General features: G+C 40.9%; 1 protein-coding gene across 1 annotated transcript in view; it reads left to right on the top strand.

The window, feature by feature from the left end:
* LOC108647609 (CD109 antigen) overlaps positions 1-25,092 on the top strand; it is a 79,482-nt gene that overhangs the window by 30,653 nt on the left and 23,737 nt on the right. The window contains exons 12-19 of the mRNA XM_031902902.1: positions 3,084-3,185; positions 3,297-3,359; positions 7,553-7,732; positions 10,154-10,306; positions 11,514-11,534; positions 14,247-14,304; positions 20,488-20,587; positions 21,079-21,196. Coding sequence (XP_031758762.1) covers positions 3,084-3,185; positions 3,297-3,359; positions 7,553-7,732; positions 10,154-10,306; positions 11,514-11,534; positions 14,247-14,304; positions 20,488-20,587; positions 21,079-21,196 — 795 coding nt within the window. The remainder of the gene's footprint in view (positions 1-3,083; positions 3,186-3,296; positions 3,360-7,552; positions 7,733-10,153; positions 10,307-11,513; positions 11,535-14,246; positions 14,305-20,487; positions 20,588-21,078; positions 21,197-25,092) is intronic.

The raw sequence follows: 25,092 nt of genomic DNA, 5'->3' as shown, positions 1-25,092 counted from the left end.
CTCTGCGTGGCGGCCTGCCTTTGCCTGGCATTTTTTTTATTTTTACAAAACAACAACAACTTGGGTGATGTTTCAGGACACGGAATTATTATTGTTATTTAGACAAATTGTGAAAAAGATCACACAGCTAGGTGGCACTTGGTTGCAGACACCGGGCAACAAGGCCTGCAAGGGCAACGTATACAGTAGTGGATACGGAATATATTATTGCTGGTGGAAAACCGTCACTCAGGTGATGTTTCTGGACACGGAATTATTATTGTTATTTAGACAAATTGTGAAAAAGATCACACAGCTAGGTGGCACTTGGTTGCAGACACCGGGCAACAAGGCCTGCAAGGGCAACGTATACAGTAGTGGATATGGAATATATTATTGCTGGTGGAAAACCGTCACTCAGGTGATGTTTCTGGACACGGAATTATTATTGTTATTTAGACAAATTGTTATTTAGACAAAAAAATACAGAGCAGTAGAAAGTAGATTACTAGCCAGAAAACCTACTTAAACTCTCCCTCAAATCAATACACAGCTCTCTCCCCACACAAATACAGAGCAGTAGAAAGTAATTACTATCCAGAAATCCTACTTAAACTCTGCCTCAAATCAATGCACAGCTCCTATCCCCACACAAATACAGAGCAGTAGAAAGTAGATTACTAGCCAGAAATCCTACTTAAACTCTCCCTCAAATCAATGCACAGCTCCTATCCCCACACAAATACAGAGCAGTAGAAAGTAGATTACTATCCAGAAATCCTACTTAAACTCTGCCTCACATCAATGCACAGCTCCTATCCCCACACAAATACAGAGCAGTAGAAAGTAGATTACTAGCCAGAAATCCTACTTAAACTCTGCCTCACATCAATGCACAGCTCCTATCCCCACACAAATACAGAGCAGTAGAAAGTAGATTACTAGCCAGAAATCCTACTTAAACTCTCCCTCAAATCAATGCACAGCTCCTATCCCCACACAAATACAGAGCAGTAGAAAGTAGATTACTATCCAGAAATCCTACTTAAACTCTGCCTCACATCAATGCACAGCTCCTATCCCCACACAAATACAGAGCAGTAGAAAGTAGATTACTAGCCAGAAATCCTACTTAAATTCTCCCTCAAATCAATGCACAGCTCCTATCCCCACACAAATACAGAGCAGTAGAAAGTAGATTATTATCCAGAAATCCTACTTAAACTCTGCCTCACATCAATGCACAGCTCCTATCCCCACACAAATACAGAGCAGTAGTAGATTACTAGCCAGAAAACCTACTTAAACTCTCCCTCAAATCAATACACAGCTCTCTCCCTACACTATCTCTTCAAACACACACAGGCAGAATGTAAAATGGCTGCTGGGCTTCGGTTTATATATGGAAGGGAGTGGTCCAAGGGGGGGGGGGTGGCCCAGGAGGGAGAGCTGCCTGATTGGCTGACATGTATCTGCTGGTCTGGGGTGAGAGGTCAAAATTTGGCGGCAGCTAAGGCGAACCCAAATGGCGAACATCGCCAAAAGTTCGCGCATTTGCGGACTTGCGAACACCCGATGTTCGCGCGAATTAGTTCGCCGGCGAACAGTTCGCTACATCCCTACATCAGACTACACAACTACAGGGGGAGGCCTGATCTTATGCCGGCATTCCCTCCTAACTGCACCCTGCACTGGTTTTGGGCTCTTGCAAGTGTTGCGAGTGTTAGGTGGGCCCAGGAAGAGGCACAAACTATAATTGTTGCCCTTGAGGAGCAGGTTGATTTTAGTAGTTTGTATTGATTCATTATGACCATTATGTTTTCAAGAGGATTTACTATGTTTTATAATTTTAAAGCATAAGAAGTCAGTGTTTATTACATTTGTTATTCGGGATATAAGAATACAGAGGATTTTTTTTTTAAAGATCATATAAATCCTGGGTGGGTTACAGCTGCAAAAACCTTTAAAGGAACAGTTCAGTGTAAAAATGAAACTGGGTAAAATGGATAGCTTGCACAAAATAAAAAATATTTGCAATATAGTTAGTTAGGCAAAAATGTAATCTATAAAGGCTGGAGTGGGCAGATGTCTAACATAATAGCCAGAATACTACTACTACTTTGAGCTCTCTAACCTCTTAGTTAGTCAGTGACTTTAGGGGGTGGGGCACATGGGACATAACTGTTCAGTTAGTTTGTGAGCATGCAGGTCAGATTCAAATGCAAACAAACTGAACCGTTATGTCCCATATGTCCCCCCCCTCAAGTCATTGATTGGTTACTGACTGCTAACAGCTTAGAGAGCTGTAAAGGAAGAAGTAGAGTTCTGGCCATTATGTTACACATCTGCTCATTCCAGCCCTTATAGATTACATTTTTGCCTAACTAACTATATTGAAAACATTTTTATTTTGCACAGTCTATCTATTTTACTATTTATATAACATGCAGTACTTTACAAGATGTATACAAAAACAGGGGGTACAGTTGTTATAAATAACATTTATAACACAAATTACACAAATGCTAGGAGTTTGAAAAAAGCTTACAGTCTTTAGGGGTGTGTTTATTAACATTGGAGACAAACATCATCAGTGATGTTGTCCATAGCAACCAATCAGATTTTTGCTTTCTAACTTGTAGGTGACCGTTCAAATCTAATTGCTGATTTGTTTTCTATGGGCAACATCATCGGTTATGTGTGTCTCCAATGTTAATAAATATGCCCCAGTATCCGTTTGCAGCCTGCAACTTAAAATGCTGACCCCAGCAACTGTGATGCTTGAGCTTTATTGTTATTCTTATTTTTTATTGTTCCTGTTATTTATATTCAACTCTGATTTTCAATCTTCTACCTGTTTTTTTGGGGCAATTTAGGGCAGATGTGACACCTGTACAACAAAACTGCAAGCAATTTAAAATTATAAAAGTAAAACACACCGAATGTGATGTCAATATACTAACATGTAATTTTAAATTGAACTTCCCCTTTAAATATTTCAGGGTGATTTATGGAGGGTGCGTTTGTGCAGTGGGGGACAATGAAAGTAAAAACTTGCTAATTAAAACAAGAGAAAATTGAAAGTCTACTGATTTTGTTTCTAGGCCACTTATAAAGACTCTACTCATCAATGGACCGTGTTCACACCAGACACCTGGTATTGGAACCCTGCAGTTAACATTAAAGGGCCAGACACACCTGTACAGGTAAAGATAAACATTCTTTGTAGTGTCAGGCTCCTTTGCAAATAGATTATGCATGTTATATAGATAAATGTGGGCATAATATTTAATCAACAATTATTTTTTACCACACAGACTGGAATTCCATTTACCATAAGTGTTGGAACTGTCCCAGAAGTTCAGTATGTGTATTATGTGGTATGTAATATTTCAGCCTAAACACTTGTATTGCACAGTGCACTTGGTTTCATTGGACTATGCCTTTGATAAATATACTTAAAATTTTTAAGGTACATTTATATTTATGTTTTATTTATATATTTAGGTGTATTCTTTGTCTTTTTCAAGTTAATTGTAACACAGTTTATTATAAGAAATACCAATATAGAGTACCTTTTAAAGTACCTAGACCCTTGACTATTTCTCAAATTTTTCTGAATTCTGTGCAGTTTTATTTTCTTTGATATGTTTAGTTTAGAACAATAAAACTAAAAATGAGTGTATGTACATTACTTTGTCCTCGCACTTTTAGTACAGGTATGGGATCCCGTATCCGGAAACACGTTATCCAGAAAGTTCTGAATTATAGAAAGGACATCTCCCATAGACTCCATTATAAGCAAATAATTCTAATTTTTAAAAATGATTTCCTTTTTCCCTGTAATAATAAAACAGAACCTTGTACTTGATTCCAACTAAGATATAATTAACCCTTATTGGGGGCGAAACAAGCCTATTGGGTTTATTACATATTTAAATGATTTATTAGTAGACTTAAGTTATGGAGATCCAAATTATGGAAAGATCCCTTATCTGGAAAATCCCAGGTCCCGAGCATTCTGGATAACAGGTCACATACCTGTACTGGCACATTTTGCAGCAATAACAGCTCACATCTTTTGAGGTAAGTAAGTAAATATCAATTTATGAATGGGAATGCTTATCTCTAAACTACAAACCAAATGGCCTTCTAAAATGTATGGCACACAGAACAAATTAAATAAAAAGATGAAAGATAACAAGAAACTGCAAACTTGAATGCAGTATATTCAGCAGACAGCAGTCTGTATATCAATACATTTTTACCAAACAAGGCAAACAATAAACATGCAGTTAAGTTAAATCCCTAGCGAAAATACTAAAAATGTTACTGTACCTAAGGGTTTATCCAAACCAAGTGAAGGCCAGTCTAGTAATTGAAGGTTTACATTTGGGTTTCGGATAACATTTAAATATATGTTTAAATTTTCATTTCACAACTTGAAATCTGTGTAAAAACACCCTAAAGTTATGCTGAATACGAATGACAGAATGTGCTTTATGTTGAACTGATGGCCCTTTTAGGGATCCGCCATTTCAGAAATTTCAGAATTTTCTTTTTGGAGTTGTTATCCAAGAAAGAGACAAGTAATTCCATCTTATTTATCATTTATATTTGCTGAAAGGCCTGTCTGTAAATGATGGTATAGATTTGGGGCTATGCCCTTAATGAGCTTGCTCCTGTCAAGACTAAACGCGTGAGGCCCAAACCACAGATTTCTGCAGCTACAAATCTGCTCTGCTCTCCTACAACACCACCCTCTGCCAAGCTAAACAAACCTACTTCACTGCACTTATTAACTCACTCTCTAAAAAACCTGCACAATTCTTCTCTACCTTTAACTCTCTGCTGTCCCCTCCTCCGCCCCCTCCGTGTGCTTCAGTCACTGCTCAAGCTATTGCCGAGCACTTTAAAAATAAAATTGACACCATCCGAAGTGACATTGCACAACTTCATCCCCATAACCATTCCCCTCCCTCCCTACATGCTACCCAGTCTCTTCTTGGCTCCTTCTCCCCAGTGACTGAAGAGGAAGTCTCAAAACTGTTGGCTTCCTCTCACCTTACTACCTGCCCGCTTGATCCCATTCTTACCAAACTTCTACACAATGCCAACCCCTGTCTTATCAAATCCTTAACTCATCTATTTAATCTCTCGCTCTCTACTGGAATCTTTCCCTCCCAACTGAAACATGCACTTGTAACCCCTATTCTGAAAAAACCCTCCCTTGATCCCTCCAATCCTACTAACCTCCGACCTATCTCTCTGCTCCCATTCATCTCCAAACTGCTTGAGCGCCTAGTATACAACCGACTGACGCTATTCCTCTCTGACAATAACCTCCTGGATCCCCTACAATCTGGTTTTAGACAACAACAATCCACCGAAACTGCTCTAACCCGACTAACAAATTACCTCCTATCGGCTAAAGCCAAAAAACACTACTCGTTACTAATACTTCTCGATCTCTCTGCTGCTTTTGACACTGTGGATCACCCTCTTCTCCTCCAGACTCTCCACTCTCTTGGCCTTTGTGACACTGCCTTATCCTGGTTTTCATCTTATCTCTCAGATCGATCCTTCAGTGTCTCTTACAATAGTGAATCATCTTCTCCCTTGCCTCTTTCTGTCGGGGTTCCTCAAGGCTCTGTCCTGGGCCCCTTACTATTTTCTCTCTATACCTCCTTACTTGGCAAATTAATCAGTTCTTTTGGCTTTCAGTACCACCTCTATGTTGACAATACTTAGATCTATCTTTCCTCTCCTGATCTCAACCCAGAGCTTCTAACTCGCGTCTCTTCCTGCCTGTCCGCTATCTCCACTTGGATGTCCCAACGTTACCTTAAATTAAACCTCTCTAAAACCGAACTGGTTCTCTTTCCCCCATCCAACGCCCACATTGTTCCCGAGGTATCTATAACGGTTAACAATTCTACCATCACCCCATCTTCCCAGGCCCGGTGCCTTGGGGGTAACTCCCTATTAATTGGCCTTCCCCTCCAAAGACTGTCCCCTCTCCAGTCGATAATGAATACTGCTGCCAGGCTCATACACCTCTCCAACCGCTCCTCCTCTGCCATGCCACTCTGCCAATCCCTGCACTGGCTTCCCCTACCATCCAGGATAAAATTCAAACTAATGACTCTCACATTTAAAGCAATTCATAACTCTGCCCCACCCTACATCTCTGAACTTATCTCTAGGTACCATCCAACCCGCTTGCTATGCTCCTCTACTGACCTGCTCCTCAACTCCTCTCTCATTCCCTCCTCACACGCTCACATTCAAAACTTTGCAAGGGCTGCCCCCCTTCTCTGGAATTAATTCCCACAAACTGTCAGACTTTCTCCCAATCTCTCTGCCTTCAAGAGATCTCTAAAAACACATTTATTCAGAGAAGCTTACCCTAATCTAGTTTAGCAATACCCTGTGCCACACCTCTCACAACTCTGGTCATGCCCATTCCCACACCTTGTGTCTCAACCCTTTCTCCTTGTAGATTGTAAGCTCTTTTGGGCAGGGCTCTCTTCACCTCTTATATCGGTTATTGATTGCTTTATATGTTACTCTGTATGTCCAATGTATGAAACCCACTTATTGTACAGCGCTGCGGAATATGTTGGCGCTCTATAAATAAATGTTAATGTAATGTAAAATGTAATGTCTTATAGCTCATTTGATACAGAATAAGCCTTTCGGCTTTTACCCATCCACCCAGATTGCCACCATTTATTAGGTTTTCATTTCATGGGACAGTGTTACTATACTAGGGGGCACATTTACTAATCCACGAATCCGAATCCCGAATGAGAAAAATTCGGATTGGAAACGAAAATGTCGGCGTCTTTTCGGCGCCGTTGCAACTTTTTCGTTGCCGTCGCGACTTTATCGTACTTTGCACGATTGAAAACGGCGGAAAAACCAATCCGTTTTTCTCGCGATGGCGATGAAAAAGCCGCGGGAAATATACGAAAAAGTCGCGACGGCGACAAAAAAGTTGCGGAAAATACACAAAAGTCGCGACAGCGACGAAAAAGTCGCAAAAATACAGATCATTACGAAAAAAATGCATTCGGACGCCTTCGGACCGTTCGTGGATTAGTGAATGTGCCCCTAGGTGTGCTGTTCATTGTCCTGACATTATTTAAAGCCTTCGCCCAATTCCTTGAGTGGGCAGTTTCATCTGATTCTAAACTAGTTTTGCACTGTTTAGATGATGTTTTGGTAATCGGCCCAAATAAAAGTACATTTATCCCGAATGCCCAGATATTTGGTATTGTGTTATTAAAAGAAAATCTTATTGCTGATGCTCAGTTTATTTAGTTTTTGGCTATAGAGATTGATAGCATTAAATGGAATTCAAATTGCAATCTGAAAAGCTTATTAATCTTAGAAAGCTTGTTGTAGTGGCAATATTGTAAAAGCTTTAATATTGTAAAAGCTTCTCATATGTTTAGTAATTATAACACCATTTTTATTTTACAATTATTAAAACTAACTAACTCTGGTGCTCAAGTTAAATTTTAAAAGATTTAGGAGTTTTTCATTTCACAAATATATTTTCTTATAGGTAAGTGGTGGAGGAGTAATCGTTGCCGCTGGAAAGACGAGCAACTCTTCATTTACTCTCACTGCTGAAACCTCATGGCTTCCCTCTGTGCAAGTCACTGCTTATTTTATTAATCCTGATGAACGTTTTGGTAGTGATATTGGGTTTAATACTAAGATATTTCACATCACGGGCAACAAGGTACGGGATTATTGTAATTCTTGTTAATTCAACCATAACATATTAACAAATCCCACAAATGTAAGTAGATTTGTATAATCACATTTGTGTGCAACACCTCATCAAATGGTAAATTTTCTTTTGTTTTGCACTGCTCTCTTTTGATTACTTTAGGTGTTAATACAAAAATGAAATAGTTTCTTTAAATTCTTTGTGGTTAGTACAGATATCGGACCCCTTATCCGGAAACCCACTATCCAGAAAATTCTGAATTACAGAAAGGCTATCTCCCATAGACTCCATTCTAATCAAATAATTCACATTTTTGAAAATTATTAGATTTTTCTCTGTAATAAGAAAACTTAGCTTGTACTTAATCCTAACCAAGATATAATTAATCCTTATTGAAGGCAAAACAATGCTATTGGGTGTATTTAACGTCTAAATGATTTTTTAATAGACTTAAAGTAGGAGATCTGAATTACAGAAAGACCCCTTATCCAGAAAAACGCAGGTCCCGAGCATTCTGGATAATGGATCCCATACCTGTATTTATTAATTAAATATTTTGTGGCTGTAACTGATAATTTCTGCAAAGCAGTTTTACCTATGCGGATGTAGTAAGCCACTGATGTCATTTTACACAAAACTATCAAAACTTAGAGAAACTTGGGGGTTCATTTACAACTGCAAGTGCAGTGGGCTCAGTGAAATTTTGAGCTACTTGAACAACTTTTTTTCACCCACAATGCAGTGTTTTTTGTTTCATGAGTCCATCATAATTGCAGTTGCCTGTAGCTTTGGAGTGACATGTGCCCTATTCTTTCAGTGCAACTGTGCTGCAGCAATTGATACAGGCCACTGGGATCCCTTGTGTCAATAGACACAACCATGTTTGAAATTCAGGAGGCAGAAGGAGGGCTGCAGAGCTAGGTGCAACTATACAGAAGTGCAAGAAGCAGGTGTTGATGCAAATACACTTAAAGAATAAGAAAATTTGTGCAACAGACTGCAGCCAATTTAGTAGCTCCTGAACTGTACTTTTGTCACAATTTTCTAGATTTTATTTTTGAGAACTCTGTGCCTTTTTACCTTTCAGACTAATGACACCAAAGTCTGTTTCACCAACTGTGAAGAAACAAGGGCTGATTAAAAGCTGATCTAAATGCATCTGCTCTCATTTGCTCCCCTCTGTAAGTTCACTGACAGGCAAGATGTCGGCCTGTGCACACACATGGATAGAATTTTGGCTTGAAAACCCCCAAACCATGGATTTTCATACCAAAATCTGCTCTGTGTGTGCACAAAGGCCGAAGCTTTGTCTGTCCATGCGCTTAAAGGAATAAGTGAATTGTAGCAGTTTGGCACAGATCGGCCTTTTCTCCACCTCCATTTCTACACAGGCTGAGAAACAGGTTTGTGTGCCATTAGCCTTATAGCAGCTTTTTAGTCTTTTATGATATAAAGCCATTGTAAGTAGCTTATCTGTTATTTGTAATACCCAAGTCTGGACCATTAGTACAGGGCTCATTTACATCTGCAAGTGCAGTGAGCAAAGTGGAATGTTGAGCACAAGCGCCATGTTTCTTTAGCACAGTGAAGCATTTTTCCAGAACTCATTGTCATTGTGGTCCCAAAGGGGTGATTCTCTTGATTCAATTGCACTACCACAATTGTGGGCGATTTGGCAAAATTACCACAACTGCGCATGCATTTGTCCTAATCAGACGCAACTACGCAGAAGTTGATGTGGTATAATTTCTGGTGTCCACCATGTGAAGGATATCTGCACCAATTCATTAGGTGCAAGTGTGCTGCACCTATTGATGCTGGGCAAAAAGGGGATCCTGGAGCTACTGTCTGGTCAAATGATGGTGGTAGCTCCAAGGTTCCCCTGCATCAATACGTGCAGCAGGGTTCGATTTGGAATAGAAGGCAGAAAGGACTGTCAAGCACAATTATAGGGAAGTGCAAGGAACACATTTTAAAGCAAGTACTTCCAATGAAAGTAGTTTTATGCACTAAATATGGGTAAATGTCAGGGACCACAACCTTTTAGACCAGATGTCACTGTGTTTAGACTGGTACTTGTGTTACTGGATTGTTAGCTCACTTGCAGTTGGTGTTTGACTGCATTAGGGTATCGCCCCCGCGATAGATCTCTGCTATCACCGATGACTAACCACTCCGAAAATTCTTTCCACTAGCAACAATAGAATTTTCTGGTGGAAAGCCCTTTTGGGTTGCTTCGGTAATCCAAAGTCGTGCAAAGTTTCCTCCTGCACGCAACTTAGCGTGACTTCAGAAAACGAATCGATCTTTTTGGAGTGGACTCTTACCCTTATATTTTAAGATTTGAAAATGTCTTTATCAGCTCTCCATTTAGGTTTTCTAATTTTACAGTCTTCATGTTTTTATTCTTATTTTGGTTTGCATATATAGGTTGCTTTGTCATGGAGTAAAAGCAAAGCAAAGCCTTCAGAATATGTGTCTCTGACAATCAGCAATATCACTAAAACTCCTGCTATTGTGGGCCTGAAAGTGGCTGATATAAATGACAAACTGTCAGGAAATACAAACAGTCTAGCTGCCAAAGTAAGTAATTATATTTAGGTTTTACTAATGTATAGGTGTTTGTGTACAGAATGTGTATTGTGTGTGTATCTTGAATAGTGATGAGAGAATTTTTCACCAGGCGAGGATTCACTGCGAAATTCACTTGAAATTTTTTGTGAAACTGCCACTAAATTTCACTACGAAAAAGTTGCGGTCCTGTCAAAAAAGTTGTGGTTGTGTAAAAAAAAAATGGGGGTGGTCGAATAAAAAAGGTGTGATCTTGTAAAAAACGTGGCTGCATTTCATGAATTCAGATTCATTCATCCCTAATTTTAAGATTTTTTTTTCTACATTTTTCAGAATTGCATGTAAATAAACATCATAAACTGACCTTTTTTTTTTTTTTGTAACAGCAAGACCTTGCCTTGACCTAAAGATATTTAATTGAATCTTGACTCACGAAGCTGATTCCCAAAAATCATGTTTTTCATCCAAAAAATATTAATACACAGTGTAAATGTTTGATTTTACATAAGGAACTGTTGATAGAGATAAGGAGAGAAGCAAAAATGCAAATTGCTCCCAATTTCTATTGTATACCATAGCTGTAATGTTAAGTGGTTATCTAAATATATATGGGTTGTTAACTTAGCAGTGTCTAGGTGAAATAATTTTACAGTTGTCCATTTGTGGGGCATATTTTTTTATGTCACAGGAAAACATGCTTTTTTTTGGAACACTTCAGTTATTAGTGCTGCTCCAGCACTATTCTTTTGTTGTTACTAATATAATAACGTAATATTGGTGTGTAGGCAGCCAGGCCCGGATTTGTTACGAGGCCACAAAGGCCCGGGCCTAGGGCGGCAGAAACTTAGGGGCGGCATGCCGCCCCCGCCGCACAAAAATTCTGACATTTTGCTCCCACACGGAGCGCTGGGGACTTCTCCCCAGCACTCCTTATGGGAGTTTAAATGTCTGCGCATGCGTGCTTGCGTCGGCGCGGGGGGAGGTGGTTTGTTCGCGCATGCGCAGGGGAAAATAGGGGGCGGCCTAGGGGCGCCCGGATTTGAAATCCGGCGCTGTAGGCAGCGATCTCAGTGCTTTGTGCCTGATTCTGAGCTTTCAGAAAGAGCCAGCCACTTCACAATGCAACTGTTCTCTCTTGAAAATGCATTTCAGTGCAGATGTTTTCCTGTGACAAGATCCCTTTAAGTTCCATTATTAATATTTTCATTATGTTTTCTAGGTGGAGAATATATATTCAGGGGTAAGATTTTTTTCGTTTCATATGTTTTCATATACTGCATGCATGTATCAGACCATTTCATGCAGTAAGCCTTCTCAGGATTTATTTGTACTTTGCTTACAGTAACTACAAAACTTGGTAAAGTAACATTCTAGACAACTTTTTAAATACAGCGTGCCATTATGCACATCTGGAATGTGAATTACTTTTTGTTGATGGTTTGGGGGGATAAGAAGGAAAACCATATATGTGTTCCCTGCTCACATTTTAAGCTTATGCACAAACACAGTGCAAAACAGTGAAAATGCTGAAAACAGAAACCTTTGTTATGGTGGATAGACTTCTATTGCCAGTCTGTTGACTCAGCATTAGCACCCCTAGGGTTAACTGAATCCTGGAAGTATATAAAAAATCTAAAACTGCTTCTATAAAAAAAAAAGAAGAACAAAAAGAAATTGAATGTAAATTGCAAACATGCTCAGAGAAGCTCACCATGAGAAGCTCCCTAGGAGGAGGTTTATATTAAGTTAGATCCCCTTTAAAGGAGAAGGAAAGTTCCAAAATCAATAAGTGCCATAGTGCCCCCTATTCTTGCTTTTGCACAAATAAAGCTTGTACAGTATATAGTCAGAACTGGGTGACATCAATACAATTGCTCCATGCCCTGTGTCTGCACATGATCCATTAGAATGAATGAGTTTTGAGTGAGTTGAAGTCAGTAGACCCTGAACCAGCAGCAAACTCTTTATTTTGAAGGAGAATAACATCCATGGTAAATCCTTTTGGAAGCAATTTTTGGCAAAATAAAATGTATGTTTCTAGGTTGGGGACATGTACTGTATGGGAAGAAACTGTTTTTTGGGGTTTTCTTGTATTTTTATTAATTGTTTCAGGTCTGTGAGGTTTAAGCCCACATGAACAAAACACTAAATGCAAAATAAAAATCCTCAAATTCCTTAATCCTCTAACCATGTCTCTTGGTTGGTACAACCAGCACAAAATATAATGTAAAATATTTCTATTTCTTTATTAAGTTTTATTATGTTGGTTTGAAAAACCCCACAGACTGTTCTTTCACTTCAGCTTATCTTCCACTCTCCGAACACCCCAATTTTTCCATTGACTTTGACAGGGAAGATTTTCAAACTGCTGCCACTCTTACAGCTCTGAAGCTTCACTCCCCAAACTTGAATAACATAATCATAGGGTCAACCTGAAGAAAACAGCAAAATTTTATTCAAGGTGGGAGGAGCCAGTAACAGCCAATCACACTTCACCCATTGACTTCCAATGGTGAAATTTAAGTTGCTTAATTTGGCTACACTCACCAAACTCACATAGTCATGGAGTCACCCTGAATAAAAAGATGATATTTGTTGGATGCCCAAAAGTGGGTGGAGCTATGAACAGCCAATCAGATTTTACCTATTAACTTTCCATGGGGAAATTAAACCTGCTGCTATTCTCACAGTATTAACACCAGGGTCCCCAAACTTTGCAGAGTTAGTCACTGAGTAACTGCAGTTCAAGGGTAGAAAAAATGGGCAGAGCCACTGACAGCCAATCAGATTTTTCCTATTGAATTTAAATGTGGAAATTCAACCTGCTGCCATTCTCATAGTATTAACACCAGGGTCCCCAAACTCTTCACAGTTGGGCACTAGGTTTAATGCCAGGGTTCCCAAACTTTGCACAGTCAGTCACTGGGTGACTACATATGCAAGGTTAGAAAAAGTGGGTGGAGCCACTAACGGCCAATCACATTTCTTTTATTGATTTAAGTGGGGAAATTTTAACTGCTGCCATTCTAACATGTTTAATGTCAGGATCCACAAACTTTGCACAGTTTGTCACTGGGTGACTACATTTCATGTTTAGAAAAGTGGGAGGAGCCAAGAACAGCCAATCAGATTTCACTGATAGACTTTCATTGGTTTAGATTTAAACTGCTGCCATTCCTTAAATATTAATAAGGTTCCCAAACTTTTCAGAGTTAGTTACAAAGTGACCATTGAATTCTTCTGGTTTAAAATTAAAATGCTGCCATTCTCATATTATTCACGCCAGGCTCCCCAGACTTTGCAGAGTTAGTCACTGAATAACAATAATTTAAGTTAAAATAAGTGCTTGGAGCCATCAACAGACAATCAAATTTATCTCATTGATTTTAATTGGGAGATTTAAACTGCTGCCATTCTTACATATGTAATTCCAGTGTCCCCAAGCTTTTCACAGTTGGTCACTAGGAGGCTAAGGTTAAAGGTTAGAAAAAGTGGGCGGATCCACCAACAGCCAATCAGCTTTCACCAATTGAGTTGCATTGATTTATATTTAAACTGCTGCCTTTATCACAGCATTAATGGCAGGGTCCTCACACTTTGCAGATTTAGTCACTGGTGTACTGCAGTTCAAGGTTAGTAAAAGTGGGCAGGGCTGCCAACAGCCAATCAGATTTCATTCAGTGATTTCACATGTTTTTCAAACCAACATGACATTTGTTCTTAAACTTCCCTTTCTAGTTTATTATTATTATTTCAATATACAATTTTTTTAAAATATACAAGTATAAACCAATCAAATTTTGATGGTCATAGATGATCTAAGGAATATTTTAAAAAAAAAACATTTCTTTCAGCTATGCACACTGTAGGAGGTAATTTATTATTTCTCCTGCACTTGCAAGGCAAGTTTCACTCTCATGAATACTCTAAACTTGTGACTTTTCTCTCACAGAATTCTTACTCCCCATATTCTGATGGCAACATTGGCGATCCCTACAGCTATGGACTACGTGAGCATTTAGATATTTTTAAGGTTATCTGTATGGCTGGCCTCTAATAGCATTGGACTGAATTGTCTTTGCTACAGCAATTATTGTTTTATGATTGTGAACAACAGTTATAGAAACTGTTTGCCTTTGACTAACCTAAAACTCAAAATTGCGTATTCAGGTTGTCATTGTTTATTTATTTATTTATTTTTAATTTATTAGGCACACTTAAATGAATCTTTCAATTTTATGCAAACTTTTTCATTTATCTTATTAGATATTAGATATATATATTAGATATAGATATTTAGATATTTATTTAGACATTCTGTCTAAAAATAACAATAGTAATTCCGTGTCCAGAAACATCACCTGAGTGACGTTTTTCCACCAGCAATACTATATCCACTACTGTATACTTTGCCATTGCAGGCCTTGTTGTTGCCACTGTCTTTTTCAACCAAGTGCCACCTAGCTGTGTGAGCTTTTGCACATTCTGTCTAAAAATAACAATAGTAATTCCGTGTCCAGAAACATCACGCGAGTGACGTTTTTCCACCGGCAATACCTATATCCACTACTGTATACTTTGCCATTGCAGGCCTTGTTGCCACTGTCTTTTTCAACCAAGTGCCACCTAGCTGTGTGAGCTTTTGCACATTCTGTCTAAAAATAACAATAGTAATTCCGTGTCCAGAAACATCACCTGAGTGACGTTTTTCCACCAGCAATACTATATCCACTACTGCAGGGGTCCCCAACCACCGGTCCGGGGACCGGTGCCGGGCCGTGGGCTGTGCTGAACCGGGCCACCTCTGCTCCCAATTACTTGTGATGCCAACTCCCTGATGCGTTACACAGCCATGACAATAGCTATGCAAAGCCCAGGAAGATTTCTACTGATTACGACAAGGACCAAAGTACTTTATTAAGCTGTATGTAATAATAATATTAATAGTAAAGTGCATAATATAAAATTTAACTAGCACTAGTTGCACCGCACCCCCCATCCCCGGTCCTTGGAAAAATTGTCTTGCTTGAAACCGGTCCGTGGTGCAAAAAAGGTTGGGAACCACTGCACTACTGTATACTTTGCCATTGCAGGCCTTGTTGTTGCCACTGTCTTTTTCAACCAAGTGCCACCTAGCTGTGTGAGCTTTTGCACATTCTGTCTAAAAATAACAATAGTAATTCCGTGTCCAGAAACATCACGCGAGTGACGTTTTTCCACCGGCAATACTATATCCACTACTGTATACTTTGCCATTGCAGGCCTTGTTGTTGCCACTGTCTTTTTCAACCAAGTGCCACCTAGCTGTGTGAGCTTTTGCACATTCTGTCTAAAAATAACAATAATAGTTCCGTGTCCAGAAACATCACCCAAGTTGTTGTTGTTTTGTAAAAATAAAAAAATGCCAGGCAAAGGCAGGCCGCCACGCAGAGGCACTAGGGGCCGTGCTGCTATGATATCCTGTGGCCCTAGGAAATTGCCCAGTTTTCCGAAGGCACTTACCCTGAACTCCCAAAATGCTGAAGAGGTAGTTGACTGGCTTACACAGCACACCCCATCCTCTACCGTTTCTAACTTTGCCACAACATCCTCATCCTCCTCTGCTATGGGCACCCCACGTATCACTTCCTCCACCACCGCCGCCCCTTCTTCACTGGAGTCAGAGGAGTTATTTACTCATGAGTTTGTTGAACTGAGTGATGCGCAACCATTATTGCCAGAAGAAGATGAAGGAGATGAGGACGTTACACCAGATATCATAATTCAGGCAGGCAACACAACAGAGATGGACATAAGGTGTGATGAGGTCCCCGCTGCTGCTGTCTTCTGTGAGCTGTCAGAAGAAATTGATGCATCTGAGGAGAATGATGATGAGGAGATTGATATTTTGTGGGTGCCCACAAGAAGAGAGCAAGAGGAGGATAGTTCAGATGGAGAGACGGAGAGTCAGAGAGGCAGGAGGAGAATAAGACTTAGAAGAAGCAGGGACAGCTCCCAGGGAACAGTAGGGCAACAACATGAATTGGCACCTGTGGTCAGCCAGCCAACGCACCCGCCAACTTCTACTGTTATTGCTAGAAAGCCCACATCAAAAGGCTCAGCAGTGTGGCATTTTTTTAATGTGTGTGCCTCTGACAAAAGCGCTGTAATTTGCAATGAGTGCAGTCAGAAACTGAGTCTTGGGAAGCCCAACACCCACTTAGGTACAACTGCTATGCGAAGGCACATGAACGCCAAACACAAAGCACTATGGGAGCAACACCTCAAAGGCAGCAGCCAAACTCTAAGCCACCCTCCTTCTGCTCCAGCATCTTACTGCTCTACCTCTGCTGTCCTTGACCCGTCTCAACCACCCTCCACTCTGCCTTCCACCTTGACCACCAGTTCCTGCTCATCTGCCCCCAGCCAAGTTTCTGTGAGGGCCATGTTTGAGCGTAAGAAACCAATGCCTCCGAGTCATCCCCTTGCCCGGCGTCTGACAGCTGGATTGTCTGCACTCTTAGCCCGACAGCTTTTACCATACCAGCTGGTGGACTCTGAGGCTTTCCACCAATTTGTAGCAATTAGGACACCGCAGTGGAAGGTACCCAGCCGCAATTTTTTTTCACAGAAGGGAATACCACACCTGTACCAGCATGTGCAGAGCCAAGTCTCTGCATCTCTGTCATTTAGTGTTGGGGCAAAGGTCCATATGACTACTGACACATGGTCCTCCAAGCATGGTCAGGGCAGGTATGTCACCTACACTGCCCACTGGGTGAACCTGGTGATGGCTGGGAAGCAGGGAATGCGTGGTTCAACAACAGTGGAGTTGGTGTCACCGCCACGGGTTGCATGCGGGTCTGCCACCACCTCTACTCCTCCTTTGCTCTCTAACTCGTCTTCTAAGTCGTCTTCTAACTCATCTTCTAACTTGGCTTCTTCCTCGGCTTCTTCCTCCTCTGCTGCTGTGTCCTCCTCCACACCTGTGCACCCCCAGCTCCACATAGGCTATTCGACGTGCCAGGTACGCTGTTGTCATGCTGTCTTGGGCATGACGTGCCTGGAAAGCAGAAACCATACCGGATCTGCACTCCTGTCATCTCTGCACTCACAGGCCGATCGGTGGCTGACCCCACACCAACTGAAAATTGGAAAAGTGGTGTGTGACAACGGAAGCAATCTGTTGGCAGCACTGAGACTGGGCAATTTAACACATGTGCCCTGCATGGCACATGTTTTAAATTTGATAGTCCAACGGTTTGTCTCGAAGTACCCAGGATTGCAGGACATTCTCAGGCAGTCCAGGAAGGTGTCTGGCCATTTCAGACGTTCCTACACAGCCATGGCACGCCTTGCTGACATTCAGCGGCGGCACAACTTGCCAGTCAGGCGTTTAATTTGCGACAGCCAGACTCGCTGGAATTCCACGCTAACGATGTTTGAACGTCTGCTGCAACAACAAAGAGCCGTCAATGAATACCTATTTGAACTGGGTGGTAGGACTGGATCTGCAGAGCTGGGGATTTTTTTCCACCGTTACTGGGTGCTTATGCGCGACGCCTGCAGGCTGATGCGCCCTTTTGACGAGGTCACAAATATGGTTAGTCGCACCGAAGGCACCATCAGCGACCTAATACCCTTTGCTTTTTTTCTGGAGCGTGCCGTGTGACGAGTGACAGATGACACTGTAGACCAGCGTGACCAAGAGCATGATTTCTGGGCGGAATAACCAGAACGTTCCCAGGCACCTGCTGCAACGCAGGGAGAGGTGTCAGAAGTGGAGTCAGAGGAGGAAGGTGGCTTTGTGGAGGCGGAAGACCAACAGGAGCAGGCTTCCCGGGGGGCTTGTGGTCACCTTTTGGGGAGCCCTGGTCTTGTACGTGGCTGGGGGGAGGAGACGGTGGTGGATGAGGACGTAGTCCTTGATAACGAGGAAGGGGAGATGGATACCTCTGCATCCAACCTTGTGAGAATGAAGTCTTTCATGCTGTCATGCCTGTTGAAGGACCCCCGTATCAAGAGGCTTAAGGAGAAGGACCTGTACTGGGTGGCAACGCTACTAGACCCTCGTTACAAGCATAAAGTGGCAGAAATGTTACCAACGTACCACAAGTCCGAAAGGATGCTGCATTTCCAAACCAGCCTGCAAGGACAATGCACTTTGGCCACTCTGTAACGTCAGACATGCAAAGTTTTTTCAGTCCAAGGCAGCGCCAGGACCCTTCTGGATCCACCCTCAGAGAACGCCTCGACCGGCAGGTAGCGGACTACCTGGCATTAACTGCAGATATTGACACTCTGAGGAGCGATGAACCCCTGGACTACTGGGTGCACAGGCTTGATCTGTGGCCAGAGCTGTCACAATTTGCCATAAACCTGTTGTCTTGCCCCGCCTCAAGTGTCCTTTCAGAAAGGACCTTCAGTGCAGCAGGAGGGATTGTAACTGAGAAGAGAACTCGCCTAGGTCACAAAAGTGTTGATTACCTGACCTTTATTAAAATGAATGAGGCATGGATCTCGGAGGGTTACTGCACGCCGGAAGACTTGTTCTGACTGCCCATGCAGCTGTCCTTCTCTGCACGCCGCTTGACACCACAAACAGCTGTCCTTTAGCGTCCTCCTCCACCACCGTACAAACTAGGGTGCAAATCCTACTGGTTTCATTTTAACTTTTTGGACAGGTAAATCCTGAATTTTTCTGTCTTCTGTGCTTGTTACGCTATTTTAGTTTTTTGAAAGGTTTTGCCTGGGGCATGGTTATGATACCATTTATCTAACATATTTTTTCTGTCTTCTGTGCTTGGTACGCAATCTTAGTTTTCTTAAAGGTTCTGTCTGGGGCATGGTTGTGATACCATTTATCTAACATATTTTTTCTGTCTTCTGTGCTTGGCACGCTATCTTCATTTTTTGAAAGGTTCTGCCATGGGCATGGTTGTGATACCATTTATCTAACATATTTTTTCTGTCTTCTGTGCTTGGTATGCTATCTTCGTTTTTTCAAAGGTTCTGCCTGGGGCATGGTTGTGATACCATTTATCTAACATATTTTTTCTGTCTTCTGTGCTTGGTATGCTATCTTCGTTTTTTGAAAGGTTCTGCCTGGGGCATGGTTGTGATACCATTTATCTAACATATTTTTTCTGTCTTCTGTGCTTGGTACGCAATCTTAGTTTTTTTAAAGGTTCTGTCTGGGGCATGGTTGTGATACCATTTATCTAACATTTTTTCTGTCTTCTGTGCTTGGCACGCTATCTTCATTTTTTTAAAGGTTCTGCCATGGGAATTGTTGTGATACCATTTATCTAACATATTTTTTCTGTCCTCTGGGCTTCAGTGGCTGCGACAACAAAAATACAAACTTTTTCAACATTTATCTAACATATTTTTTCTGTCCTCTCCTCTGTGCTTCAGTGGCTGCAACAAAAAAACCCATAATTTTTCAGGAATGTACACATTCCTGATTTTTCAGGGTTCTGCAACAGCGGCAAAATCGTATCTTTTATGGTCACCACAGGTGATCAATAAAGTAGGACAAAACTGGGCCCACACTGCAGAATCAGTGTTTTTTGGTTCACGTCACTGTACATTGAATTACCTCTGCCTGACCATGCACGTGCGCACAAGCACGGTGACTGCTAAACACACCACTACAGAAATATTCAACTAGTAAAAACGTTTTTTTTCGTTGCAGTAAACGCATCGTTTTGTCTTTGCGTGTAAACCGGCCGTAACCTTTACACGACTTGATTGGCATGTAGACGCCGGACGTTTTAAAGCAGTTTATTACACAAGTTTAGGAATGTAGTGTGATTTGTGCCCTTTACAGCACAAAACGCAACACTGTGTCAACAACGTATTTTTGAGAGACATTTTTGCCCTTGATCCCCCTCCGGCATGTCACTGTCCAGGTCGTGGCACCCTTTAATCAACTTTAAAATCAGTTTTCTGGCCAGAAATGGCTTTTCTAGGTTTTAAAGTTCGCCTTCCCATTGAAGTCTATGGGGTTCGCAAAGTTCGTGAACGTTCGCACTTTTCGGCGAAAGTTCGCGAACGGGTTCGCGAACATTTTTTTTGAGGTTCGCTACATCCCTACTTGGCAGTCCTCACAAACTTTTACCTTTAGCATTACAGTTAAAACAATATTTACTATCATGCATGCTGACTTTTATTTATTATTTTTAATTGTATAATCATTTTTTTGTTATAAGAATTACATAGTAATGATCCAAATAATGATCCAATAAACCAGCCTGTGAATTTGCGACCTCTTATTCCTGAGACCTGGATCTGGTTAGAAACCCATATCAGGTATTTTTTTATTTATTTATTTATACAGCACTTATTAGCCAGCACTTACCAGTACTCACAGAATACCAAAACAGATTTCTTTACTGTGTTAAAAAATATAAGTTACTTATGCATACTGATACATAGATGTCTCTTGTAACTTTCATTTTATATTTGTGTATGTGTGTGTGTATGAACACTTTTGAGTTCAGTACAGAGATATGTTCAAGATTACAATAATGCTAAATTTAAGATTACAAAATGCTTCAGTTTGAAAGCAAACATCTGTTTGGTTGCTGTGTATTACAAAACGTGGCAAACTTAAGACTTTTATCACATTGCTCCATTAGTGGATAGAGGATTACAAAACATAGCAACCAGGCAGTGGTTAGAATGACAGACTGGAAGAATAGCAGAGAGACTGAATGGAAAATAAAATATGCAAAATATACTACATATAATTATGTTTATAATTACGACTATTATTATTATTTTTTGGTTTTTGGTTGCAGCTCTGGAGTAAATTCTAGCCTGCAAGTAACTTTACCTCATAAAGTTATGACTTGGGTGGCCAGTGCTTTTGTGATATCGGAAGGACTTGGTTTGGGAGTGTCAGAGCAATATCCTGAGGTATTGTAATATCTCCCTGTAACTATCTTTGTTAATCTGTTTGTCACTGTATCTTTCTATGAAAAAAAGGAAAAAGGCCACACTCCTTTCTCTAAAAAAAGTGTTCATTATTCCATTAAATATAAAAACGTAGTTAGCTGCTGGGATACAGTCTGATGCATTTCGGGAAGAACCCTTAAAACTGTATCTTTCTATTTGAGCCAAACCAGTGCTTTGTTGTTTTCTATGCTACATGGATTCCATATTAGAATTCCCTTACTCATCCATGGCAATCCCATTTTTTTGTTGCACTCTGAATTTAGCTATACAAGTATGGGATCAATTATCCCTAAACCCATTATCCAGAAAGTTCCAAATTCCAATCTATCATAGACTTAATTGTATTCAAATAATTCAAAATATGAAACACCGTAACTGTCAGGGAGGTCATGGCGGTATGGGTTCACACCATTAGTTTGGAGCCCCATGTCTAGGTATCAAGCAGGTTAGGGGTTACAGGTTACCAGGAAACAGGAACAAAGAATCTTGAGCACAAAATTTTACTAGAAACTCAAGGTACAGGAACACAGATTACCAAGAACTCAGGAACAGCACTTGCATCATAAGGTCAGGAACAAAACAGTATACAAGTTCAGGAACAACCCACAAATGAACAAGATTTACAAAATGATCCAGCCAGGACCAAATGGGAGAGGGACCTTTTAAAGGGAACAAAATTAATAACTGCCAAAACCTGGCAAAAGGTGGGAGAATAAGGCTACAAGGAACTCCCAGAGTAATAATGGCACACCAGGAGCTCAGTCTCCTGTGGTTGACAGTTACCTGCACAGCCACTGAACAAACCATGCAGGGTTCAAATTCTTCACAGTAACATAGTAAGTTAGGTTGAAAAAAGACACACGTCCATCAAGTTCAACCTTAATGCCTACAGTATATATAACCTGCCTAACTGCTAGTTTCCCTTTTCTCTGTAATAATAAAACTGTACCTTGTACTTGAACTCAACTAAGATATAATTAATCCTTATTTTAGCCAAAACAATCCTGTTTTGTTTAAGCCTACTATAAAATCATCTAAATATTACATAAAGTGCAGAGATCCAAATTACAGAAAGATCCCTTATCCGAGCATTCTGGATAACAGGTTCCATACCTCAAATATATATTTTTCCTGGTTACAGTGCTGTAACGTAAAGTACAAAAAAAGGGAATCTATACCACATCGTCTCAGAGAAAAGATTGAGTTGTGTAGTTTGTGCAAAAAACATTACCTTCAAGCAGGTCTTAAAAAGTGTAATGGGCATTTCAGTTTGCAGTGTGAAAACAGTCAGCAATGACAGTGAACATGACGTGAGCGACGTCAGATCTTAACCCGCCTTTCTCCCAACCCTAACCCCTTTACCTCTTTTACTTACCATCCCCAATAAACACAGGGGCACCAATTCTTGGGATAAAATGGCCGCAGAACATTTATTAATAACAACCAAAGTTTTAATTTAAGACATATCATAAAGAACAAATATGATACAAAACATCTTATGAACACAATACAAATGTTTGTATAACAAACAACCAACTATGAATAACCATAAACCGTAACAAGCCAATAACTGCGCAGCGCAACTGGCGCTGCCAGCTGCCCTTCTAGCCCGGAACCCCCTACCCAACAAAACTCACCTCCTGATCCACTTACTTACCCCTGAGGTTCCAGGCATGCCAGCCCCAATCAACTATCAAACTCCCTTCCTAACCCAACCATTGTTTTCCCCCAACTCAATCACCCCGCCAACAAACACTCGTTGCCTCCACCTCTATAGGGAGGGAGGGTGGGCGTTTTACTATGCTGCCTAAAATGGATTGAGGAGCGGGAACGGTTTCCAATATTTATACCTGCACTACAAATCCACCAATCACCTACAACTGGGAGTGGCTATGTCTGCCCTACGGCTCCGTCATGCCCCTGCTTCCCTACGTTTCCCTACGGGTCATTGGGCTACTTGATTCAGGTAGAATAACTTGAATGTGGTAGACCAGTGTGTGGTATACACTATGTAAACTATAGTAAATATCATGTGCTCCTTGTAACAAAATGTGCCTTACCGGCACGGCGGGGACGCCTGCCGCGCCGCCGTCAACTTCGCGCCATTGTGCGCTGACGTCATCACGTCAGCACGAACGCGCCTATAAGTTACAGCGGTGCGCACGTGGCGCGCACTAGGAGGAAGCCGGCACAGGAAGAGGATGGCGCGGCGGGCGTCCCCGCTGACGGCGGCGTGGCGGGTGCCCCCGCCGTGCCGGTAAGGCACATTTGTTACACTCCTTCCTGTCTAGCTTAAACACCACAATTTGAACATCGTTCTTGAAAACCCATGCAGGGGGAGGTCACACAGTCATTATGTTTGGTCTGTATGGAATTAGTAGGAGAAACTATGACCCATGAATATAATATAATTTCTCTCCTATGTTCTTATAGGGAGTTATTGTCATTATATTCTTGGTCCAGTACATTATCACAGGAGGTTATAAAAACTTAAGCTATGTCTGCTAGGCCATGCCCCTTGCATTCCTGAGGGGGGAGTGTAGAGTTACCCGATGTCCCTGAAATTTCTGATAAATAGTCAGCTCTTCTGATTAAAAATTGTATGAAGTTTGGAGGATCAGTTTCAGTTGGGAGTTTATCCTCTTTGTTTCTCCCTTGTCTCCAGGACCAGGAAAATTCTATGGGCCCGATTGACTAAAGTGTGATAAAACGTGCGCTATTTATAGCATGTGTTAAAAATTTTATCGCGTCTTAATTTTCGCGACTTTTCGCACAATTCACTATAAGCATACTTGCGCAATTTTACGCACGGTATTTCATGCAATATGTTTGTCGCGATAAATAGCATGAGCGGTATTTTCCGCATGCATGCTATTTATCGCATGCGCTAATTGTCGCGACGTTACGCAAGCGACGACCGGCAGCATAAAACTGGCGACATTTTGCCCTGGGAGAGCACAGAGTTCTAGAGAGGTGCTGTATAAATGTTTATTTGCAAAAAAACCCCCAAAAACCAATAAAAATATATATTGGCGTGTATGGCTAACATGGCGTGCGTTCATTTGCGCAACTATTTATATGCGGCTACAAGTGATGAAATGTTTCGCTAGGCATGGATTCGCAGTGAATTCTTTGACGTGTGGCGAATTTTTCCGCAGCAAATTTTTTCATGCGTTTCGCAAAACCATCCGCCAATGGCAAAACGCATGAAAAAAATTGCCGCGGAAAAAAATCGCCACACGTCCAAAAATTCGCTGCAAATCCATGCCTAGCGAAACATTTCATCATTTGTAGCCGCATATAAATAGTTGCGCAAATGAACGCACGCCATGTTTCGTAAAATTACTGTATTAAAAATGCCCATTTCCCTGCAAACTGGCGGCTGCGTCACTCTAGGGGAAACACATACTTGAATAAATAACACTGCAAAGTCCATATTTTATTGGCAAAAGCTCATTTACTGTACTTTTCTATAATTATTATACCTAGTAATGTATTTTGTGCGACTAAAGATTTACCTCTATAGTACTGTATATTTTGGCGACTAAAGATTCACCGCTATAGTACTGTATAATATCGCGACTAAAGATTCACCGCTATTGTACTGTATAATATCGTGACAAAATATTCACCGCTATTGTACTGTATAATATCGCGACAAAATATTCACCGCTATTGTACTGTATAATATCGCGACAAAATATTCACCGCTATTGTACTGTATATTTTGGCGACTAAATATTTACCCCATAGTACTGTATAATATCGCGACAAAATATTCACTGCTGTTGTACTGTATATTTTGGCGACTAAATTTTTACCGCTATAGTACTGTGTATTAGTAGCAAAATTCCATA

The sequence above is a fragment of the Xenopus tropicalis genome, chromosome 5, assembly GCF_000004195.4.
Source record: "Xenopus tropicalis strain Nigerian chromosome 5, UCB_Xtro_10.0, whole genome shotgun sequence".
Lineage (NCBI taxonomy): Eukaryota > Metazoa > Chordata > Amphibia > Anura > Pipidae > Xenopus > Xenopus tropicalis.
The sequence above is the reverse complement of the archived record's forward strand: the minus strand, read 5'-3'. Positions and strand labels throughout refer to the sequence as shown.